The sequence below is a fragment of the Salvia hispanica genome, chromosome 1 (genome assembly GCF_029641045.1).
Source record: "Salvia hispanica isolate PSC_SH4W2 chromosome 1, Shi_PSC_v1, whole genome shotgun sequence".
Lineage (NCBI taxonomy): Eukaryota > Viridiplantae > Streptophyta > Magnoliopsida > Lamiales > Lamiaceae > Salvia > Salvia hispanica.
In genome coordinates, this window is record NC_142692.1 from 62,362,004 (window position 1) to 62,371,831 (window position 9,828).

General features: G+C 32.4%; 1 protein-coding gene across 4 annotated transcripts; it reads right to left on the bottom strand.

The window, feature by feature from the left end:
- Nucleotides 1-5,556: 5,556 nt before the first annotated feature.
- LOC125217966 (MADS-box protein 04g005320-like) lies at nucleotides 5,557-9,189 on the bottom strand. Of its 4 annotated transcripts, none has more exons than XM_048119547.2 (8): nucleotides 8,845-9,189; nucleotides 7,122-7,200; nucleotides 6,887-6,948; nucleotides 6,597-6,696; nucleotides 6,360-6,401; nucleotides 6,209-6,250; nucleotides 5,955-6,064; nucleotides 5,557-5,849 (listed from the first exon to the last, which is right to left on the bottom strand). In XM_048119547.2, exons 1-8 carry the CDS (start codon nucleotides 9,027-9,029, stop codon nucleotides 5,771-5,773), a joined length of 699 nt encoding a protein of 232 aa, XP_047975504.1. In that variant the 5' UTR covers nucleotides 9,030-9,189; the 3' UTR covers nucleotides 5,557-5,770. The 4 variants fall into 4 exon arrangements, with proteins under 4 accessions (XP_047975504.1, XP_047975502.1, XP_047975505.1 ...); XM_048119545.2 differs by having other exon boundaries at nucleotides 5,955-6,067; XM_048119548.2 differs by having other exon boundaries at nucleotides 5,557-5,846; nucleotides 8,845-9,184.
- Between the last annotated feature and the right edge of the window lie 639 nt (nucleotides 9,190-9,828).

Genomic DNA, 9,828 nt, shown 5'->3' on the forward strand with positions numbered 1-9,828 from the left:
TATTGCATTTTGGGTGAAAAAAAAGAAATGGTGGCGCATTCCAGATGTATTTTATAAGAGGTAATTGTAAAATGCTGTCTCATAAAGAGGGTACATAAGTGGAATGTGAGACCACAAATTAAACCAATACTCGTGAAAACCAGGCGGTTTTTTAAGGATTTGCTGTCAACCTCTCATTGGCTCGAGCTATTTGTCCGCTGGGATGTGTTACCATCCGTGTATTTACACCCTTTGACCGTACGATCATGACAGCCTTGAAAGCTACGGCTTTGTATTTACTGTTGATGTTTTCACTGTTTTACCATATGAATTTATTTCATTTAATTTTTAGTACTCCCTCCGTCCCAGATAATTCGTCTCAGTTTTCCATTTCATGCCGTCCCATATAATTTGTCCCATTTCACTTTTACCATTTTTGGTAGTGGACCTCATATTCCACTAACTTATTTCTACTCACATTTTATTATAAAACTAATATATAAAGGTAGGACCAACTTCCCACTAACTTTTTCAACCCACTTTTCATTACAATTCTTAAAACCCGTGCCTGGTCAAAGTAACCCGAATTATCCGGGACGGAGGGAGTAATTGTGATAATGGAGGATCAATGCATCTCAATTGGGTATTAAAGGACACACTTCGTCCCATAGTAGATGTCACACTTGAGGATTGACACGAGATTTTAGGAGGTGTTGTTTTGTGTGTTAAGTGAAAAGGGAAAATAATATATCCATATTAATGTGAGAGTAAACTTTTCCAAAAAAAGAAATGTGATATCTTTTACGGGACAAACTAAAAGGGAAAGTATGACATCTATTATAAGACGGAGGGAGTAGTTAATTAGCCCTATATCCATCTAATTAAATTGAATGAGTGATTAGTAAACACTAACTTTCTAATTTGAGTTTGGGGATGATTGGATTGACTGATTGAGATTCAAATTTTTTTATTTTACAAAATACCTCTCTGAAAAGTTACAAAATGGAAGTTTGAAGGTTCCATGCAACAAATGTAAAAGTTCACATGCGATGATGCAGTTCTATCGGACGACATCGACGAAGTTGAAAATAGAAAGAATGCCAATTGTGGAGAAATGATTTGAAATTCATGGTTCTTGTAAAACGTGTTGACGAGTCAAACTCATTGCCTTTGGCATGACATGCGATGGATTTTGGCCATCTGACATCGCTTAAGTGGCAAAAACATCATTTTATTGGCTTTTCATTGTTTTGCGTTTGGTTTTTAATCAATAATACTTCCATCTGTCCCATAAAAACAGGTCATTTACAGTTGGCTCGAGATTTAATGCGTAATTAGTAAAGTAAGAGAGAAAGAGATAAAAATGTTGAAATTGTGTAGTGGATGACGAGGTTCATAAATAATATATTTATAAATAAGATTATTTCTATGGAATAGACGAAAAAAGAAGTAATATATTTTGATTTCAAGAAATTAAGATTTGTCTAATATCTCTACATTTCAGTTATTTTGTGGCACGTCGTGCATACTCAATACAACAAATTAGAATTAAACACACTAGATAATGACATTGAACCAGACAGTGAATGCGAAAAGGACAGCACGTTAAATAAAAATATTAAATATTTTCTATCTGAATTGAGCTTTTCATGCTGTATCAACTTATCATGTGAATTTATAACTTACCATAAAGCCAACTTACATGAACCGCTTTCACAAAATGAATTATTGAGAGACAAACCGGAAGTCATCAATTGAATAATTTCTATATATATATCTATGAATACCCAAAAGAAATGCACTTGTCCTGAATATTCCGTAAAGTTGGAGTCACAATTTCCCCAAAATACATAATTTCAAATACCCAATTTTGAGCTGGAAAATATGTTTACATTTCGTCCCGTCCCTTTCTGGGCATTAACTATGGTCTTCATCTATTGGTTGCACATGCTTCAGGTGTTAGGCCATTTGCCCAATTCTATGTTTGGCATTTATCTAGAAATATCTGATCAACAAAGAAGAGTAGTTAATAATAGTTCTTTCTGTTTAAGGGTGGTAAGATTTTATGTTTAAATGTCCAATGACCGCTACCAATCAAGTAGGAGTATGAGACTTATTGAACTAATGATGTTTTAAAATTGATGATAATACCATATTTTCAGCAATTTGAATGAATTGTTCGGGCAAGGTGCCAACCATGTTGTCGGCAATATTATAACAATGATAACATGTAACCACTGTTCGACATGCTCATTTAATAAACTCTAATTTTGTGTAAAATCATGCAGACATAATAAGCGGCAAACACTTTAAATCAGGTTCTGATGGGCTCAATCTATTGATCATTGGTGAAATTCGAAGGTACAACCATTTTACCACTGTCAAATCCAAGCAGGGGCACAGTTATGGAGTACATTTTATTAGTATTAAGACTAAGAATAACTACAAGTATAAAGTGCATACTAATGATAACCACGTAGTATTGAACACGGGGAATAAGTTTACAAATTGACTACCACAAAATATGATTTTATTATTTGAATTTACTAAAATTAACAACAATCAAACTAAACAGAGTGAATGACATAGAACAATTAAACAGTGATTGAAATTCAGAGGAGACAATAGAATTCTGCGGATATGATTTCACTACTTTAGATTCAAAATACAATTATGATATCCGAACATGACTACAGGGTTATTTTAGGCAAGTCACATAATTATTCTTGTTGACCAATAGAGGTAGATTACTAACATTAAGGTTGACAATCTTAGCTAATACTCCTTTCGTCCCATGTTACTTAAAGCGTTTTTTTAGCATGGAATTTAAGAAAGTTGTATTTAGTGAGTTAAATAAAATAGATGAGAGAATAAAGTAAAAGAAAGAATATAGTAGATGTGATTAGATGTTCTGTTTTTAGCCAAAAAGAGAAATGACTCAAGTAACTTGGGACAGGGGGAGTAACTCTTGTAAAGCCCTTCAACTTAGTTTCGATTTTTTTTGGGATATTAACTATAGTGTCATACGAATTCCCTTTCGATTCTCCCACATGCCATTAAATCATCTTAGTTGTTTGTCAGAAACTCAGAAGCATTATTCCTAAGAATTGAACAAAATAGTCTTGGATATCAAAAATTGAAATTAAGTAAATATGAAACAGTTAGTCTCAATCCCTATAATTGAACAAACTAGTTACTCATAAACGAGGTAGCAAAATCTATAATAAAAAAGAGTAAACATTAAACAATCAATTAACAAAAATCATATGGAATGAATCCTGAAGTATTCGTCTTCTCTTCTTGCCTTACTCCAATCTCCAAGGATGAATAGTGAATAATTAAGTATGGAACGGAAGGCGTAAATCCTGGAGAGAGAATTCCGAACTTAAAAACTAGACCTTTGTATGAAGCACCGTGGAGAGTATTTATAGACTTGAAAGCTCCTCCTCTGATTAGGTAACTATTCTGGCTCGAAAAGGTAAGTCTTGGGGCGAATTAGGGCTGAAAACATTCGCTGCACAAACTCAGCGGACTGCTGAAGAAGTCAGCGGGTCGCTACTCTCTAGGTTCTCCTTGTAGCTCTCACAGGACCGCTGGTCTGGAGGTCTTAGCTCAGGCTCTAGGGTTTCTCGTAAACACTTGTTTGGGTAACTGCACAAGTACATGTACGCTCGAAACAACTTTTAGTATATAAACCCCAACATACGGACCGTGGTTGCTACATTTGCATAGTTCAAGAACAAAAATTTGTAGTTCTCTAAATTGCAAAAGTACAATAATGCCTATTTGGGTCACAAAATATCAAAAGGACAAAAAAGTCACGAAACAATTGTAAATAACTTATATATATAGCAATATTACATCAGAAGTTAGACCCGACTGATGATATTTCAAAAGAACAGGGACTACATTTCATATTACTGCATAGTTTAGAGACTAAATTACAGCTCTCTCAAATAGAAAACATTAGAAATAAGTGGAGTAATTGAAAAAATGATGTAATCCTCCGTCCAACAAGAGTATGCAATCTTTCGTTTTTAGTCCGTCTCACAAGAATTTGCACTTTCTAATTTTGGAACTCTCTTATCTCTATTGAGGTGGGACCCATTCTCTAGTACTAACAATATTTTAATTCTTTTTTTTCTATCTCTATTTTACTTTATCAATCGTGTACTAAAATCTGTGCTCAACTAAAAGTGCATACTTTTTTGGGACGGAGAGAGTAATAATAATGAAACCAAAAACAATAGCATATGCCAAAGGAGATTCGAACTATAGCTGGAGAGAACCCAAGACCCAAATGAAACAAATATGCCATAAAAGATCATTTGATACGTTGGATAAAAAGCTTCAATAAATTAAAAATTTAAAAGAGAACTCAAAAGAAATAAAACTCAAAATATTATTAATCTTCAAATGTGTACCATTTTAGTACAACAATGAGGTTTTTATATAGGCAAAGAAAATCCTAAATATAAGAGAAGATAAAAATTAATGGAAATAAACTAAACAGAAATCTTAATTGGTAGAAAAATAATATCAAAGTTAATTAATATTGGTTAAAAACTTTCTATTTACTTTTTATTTTTTGGTAATTACTAAGAGTATTCACCAACGGACCCATTAACTATTCCCTGATTTGTAGGCATCTTCTACTTATTTTAATAAATACTAAAACAATTTAAGAAAATGTATGCATCATGAATTACAAAAAGTCAAAGCAATACGATATCTTAATAATATGCTAAATAAATGTATTCAAGAGTATGGAATTTATGTAGGTGATAAAAATATGAGCAATTGATATGACACGGGAATTAAGAAAAAATTTGTAAGTAAGAGAGAGGAGGAGAAGGGTAGTTAAAGTAGTTTTAGTGGATATCGAGCCTCATATTATTAGTAGTGTTTAATGGTGGTATAAGTTGTAAATAAGTTGATGTTAGGGGTAACAAATTGGAATAACTTTCCAAAAATGCTATACACATATTTTTGTGGGACGGTCAATGAAAAATGCATGTATTTTTATGGACAGATGGAGTAGTAAAAATAAATTCAGTCAACCTAAAAATTTGAGGAATGCATTGCGTGGTAATTAGTTGTAGCTATTTTGCATATTATGGTTCCGTTACACTCATGCATGTATGCATTCATGAAACAAAATAAAATAATATGTTCAATTGCAAATATATATGATGGAGCTGCCCGTCCATCTAAAAATAGGCAATTCTTCAAATATTTGAAAATAAAACAACAAACAAACGTAAAACTTCAGATCTAAAAATCAATTCCGTTCACCATTGTTGAATCGCACGAAAGTGGATATATATAGAGTGATATAGAGAGAGAGATGGGATTATAAAGGGCTTTGAATTTTATGGTTTTGGTGCACTGTGGGCTGGGCCTTTGAATGAGTAGATGGGCCCATTTTACACAAATGCGAGATATTTTTTTATTTTGGAATTGTCATATTTCGTTTATTTAGAATCCCACAATGGGGAAGCCGCGCGCCGCGCCTCATAACCGGAACAACGAATATCATAATCAAATTAAAATGTCAAATTCCGTTTAAGGCAAATCTCAAAAAAAGGATATTCGTGAAACCAACAAATAACAGATTTCAACCCATAACGACCTAAATATTACAGTCTTCCACATTATATTAGATGTATATAATTTAGAATCTTACAGAAACAAAACATTTATAATAATATACCACATTGAATATATATAAGATCAAATTTTGGTCTTATTATTAATAAGACAAGTAGTTTTCATATATAGAGATAGATATTCATTGCATCCATTCCCACGTCATCATACCATTTCCATTATCTCTCACGTTATCTGCTTCTACAACCGAGTCATATCTGCTTAAGAATAAAAATAAATAAAAAATCATTTAACTGCTACCATCCTATTTATGATACTCAAAAGACAAAATCAAATGATAATAATACTAATTAAAAATTAAATACCGGATTTCTGGTGTGTTGTTGGGATCAAGAAAGTAAGGTTGCTGGTATTGTGCGTTAGGCTCGTGTTGTAATTGCCATGTTGATTCAAGTGGTGTACTATTTCCTTCAAGCTGCTATATATCAACAACAAAATATTCATGCATGGTGTGCAAAAAATTTGTTATACTATATTATTTATAATAATATTATAATGAAAGAGTCTTCGAGATTTTTCATGCTGTCAACATATGAACAGATTTTGAAAACTTAAATACCTTATTCATCAAAGCAGCATTAAGCTCCAATAAACTTCTTTCCTGCACATCAGTAAAAGTAATTGCCAAATTATTATTTTTAGATATCCAAAATTAAATTGGAAAATTGGAGTCTGTCTCAATAAAATTTTATTCTCTACAAACAACATACCTTTTGCTGAAGATCAGAAAGCTTATCATACAAACTGTGATTCTGCATTGACATAAGGTAGCCAACTTATTAGTTGGAATACAGAAAAACTTGAAGATATTAAATTTTCTGTATATCAAAATGTGATGGTATTACAAAACTGGAATAAAAGGTAGTTTAAGTTTTGAAAAATAGTAAAATAAGAGCATCATATCATATAGTTTTAACCCTAAAAATGAATAATGAATGAGTGACGACCTTCCTGGACCGTGTTTGTTTCAACGTTCCATCTAAGATATGTTCAAGTTGATCAAGCTCGTTTATTCCCAACTCTGCCAAATCTTCCCCTAAAATATGCCTGATAACAAAACATATGCAAAATTTAAATAAAATAATTAATTAGAGGTAGGTTAATTATGGTTGATTAAAAATCAATTCATCAGCTCCTAATTGATTAATTTTCTAAAATCCAATTATTCATTGAACTATCAATGCATATTTACCTGAGATTTTTAATTTTTACCATCTTATAAAATAAATTATATTACCTCTGAGATTGTTGTAGAGCCTCAACTCTTTCCTTAAGCTTCAGATACTCTTCATAAGTATTCTGCGATGAAAAAGAGATCATGTTACTCAACTTGATTTTTCACCTAACCATTTAATTTCTCCTTGTTTACAAATAAAATTACTACTACATATTTCACTGAAGAAAGTTAACTCAAAGTTGATCTAGCAAGATATGATTTGAAACATAGTAAGAGAGAATAGGATAGATATTACCTGGTCATTATTGGGAGATTGATTTGCTTCAGTTTGATCGTAGCTACATCTGTGGTATCTCTCCACCGCCTTGGTCATACTAATTAACATCAAGCAGGAAATTAAATCAAGTGTACTTAATTAAACATGTCCATTTTTATGCAACTATATGTACATACTCTCTCTCTCTCTCTAGAAAATCCTTTTCATCATTTAGGGATTAAGTCGACGCGCGTGTCATTTTCGAATTGAAGTTATCTACTCCTCCAACTAGGCCCCTCTAAAGAAATTGATTGAATTAAAAAAAAAGTAGTACAAATATAATGTAGAGAAAATAACAATTTTACGTACATAGTATACACTCAACCGTTAGCACATAAATGAAGAATCAAGTAATTGTAGAAAAATGCAACAAAGCTGCTCCTTAAATGCATATTTAAGCTACATCGAGAATTTAACTAGCATTTTATAACATAAATAAAATCTCAAGTACTTAGAAAAAGAGAGCAATCAACACAAAAAGTCAAAAACCAATGAAATTAACTAAGGCTTGGGGTGTTTACGTATTAAAGGTAACCGAAAAATCATTTACAGTGTTCGTTACAAAAACTATAGGTCTCAAATATTTTATTCATATTTAAAAAGACTGAAAAATGAACAAAAACTACTACTCCCTCCGTCCCAAGTTATTAGACCCATATACCATTTTGGGGTGTCCCAACATACTTGAGTCATTTTTATTTATGGTAAAAATTTACTTTATTACCAACTCCACTTACACCACAAAACAACATCTCCTAAATTCTTATGCCCAAAAGAAAGGGGTCTAATATCTTGAGACGGAGGGAGTATTATTGAAACCCTAATTAGAAAACCAAAATAGGATTTGTTTGTTCACTTCTCTCATAGAAATACTTTGGATATCGTCTGTTTATTCGAGATTTTGGGAACCACACGCAGAGATAATATTTAATAATCCCTCGATCCCATTCAAGATAACTACCTTTCCTTTTTCGTTTGTCTCAATCAAGATGGTCACTTTCTAATTTTGGAAATAACCTCCTCTCTCCTCTCTCATTAAAATATTTAACTATTTTTTTTCCCTCTACTTTATTCTACCTAACAACACTTCCTAAAATCTCGTGCCACTAAAAAATGTGGTCATCTTGAGTGGGACGGAGGGAGTATAAATTGAGAGTACCATAAGTTCAAACAAAAGAATATTTTTTTCCTGATTACTATAAATCGAAGACTAAAAATTATTGAAAAAAGTACAAAGATTTTCGATTGAGAGAATTGTTCTTTGATAGTATTTGAGAGCAAAATATCCAATAAATAAAGAAAAAAGAAGCAGAAATCTATATTCTTTTTTGCAGTTCCAGCACACAGAGTATCTTTTTCCCAATTAACAAAGAAATGCGTTGTTAACAGAGAATTTACCAAGATTTTCATTTTCAATTTCCAACTCAAGCAGTTTAACTAATGAAACATGCCATGATCTGAGCACAGACTTAGTTTGTTTTCGTCCTTTTAGTCAATCTTAATGAGAGTTCTCACTCATATCTCACCAATGCTGCAACTAGAAATGATTCTTCATGATCAGAAAATAATTGGCACTATATTCGGATCCCTCAAAATAAAATTAGACAAATTTTGTTACATAATTTAAACCAGAACTAAAAATTAACAATAAAAAAATATTAGTGTGTGTGGAAGTGTTTATGAGAGAAAGAGACAGAGAGACCTAGAAGTGCTGCAGTACTCATAGAGTTTGCCTTTGGTGGAGAAGATGATGAGAGCAACCTCGGCGTCGCAGAGGACAGAGAGTTCGTAGGCCTTTTTGAGTAATCCATTTCTTCTCTTGGCGAAGGTAACTTGCCTATTTATCTTGTTCTCGATCCTCTTCAGCTCTACTTTCCCTCTCCCCATCCTATCTATATATGGAATTTTGCTACCTACTTTCAAAGGTATTTTTTTTTATTTTGAATATAATATTCAAAATTGAGAGGTGGTGGTACTGCTATATAAAAGAGAAACAGATGATGAACAATTATGGTAGTGTTTCTCTTTATAATATCACGCTTATCTTCTCTCCTTCACTCCTGCTTTCCTAGCAAGCCTACCTACTGTCTCTGCTTGTACTCCTTCCGGGGCCCCACTTTCATCATTAATCTAATTACTCCCTCCGTCCGCCATAAGATGTTACACTTTGGCTCAGCACGAATTTAAGAAATGTAATGGAAAGTGACGTCAAAAAATTAGTGAAACGTGAGTCCTACTTTTATACTGTATTAGTTTTATAGGGTAATAAAATATCAGTAGAAATGAGTTACTAGAATATGGAATTCATTACCAAAAGTAGTAAAATGTAAGTGTGACAAGTATTGATGAACAAACTAAAAAGAAGAGAGAATAAAGTAGGTGGAGAATAAAGTAAGAGAGATGATTTTTTGCTAAAAATGGAAATAGGTCACTTATAGTGGGACACCCCAAAAAGGAATACAAGTCACTTATCTTGGGACGGAGGGAGTAACATTTAGTGGTGGACGAAGGGAGTACTTCACTTTGTTCGAATAATTTCCTTTTATTCATGTGTGTGAATACTACTCTAGTTACTTTTTTTTGTTAAACTTACATACCGATATTTTGGTTAATCTTTGCTTTTAAGTAGTTATACTTCATTCGTCCCACAATAAAAGTCACATTTTATTATTTCGATTCTTCATAT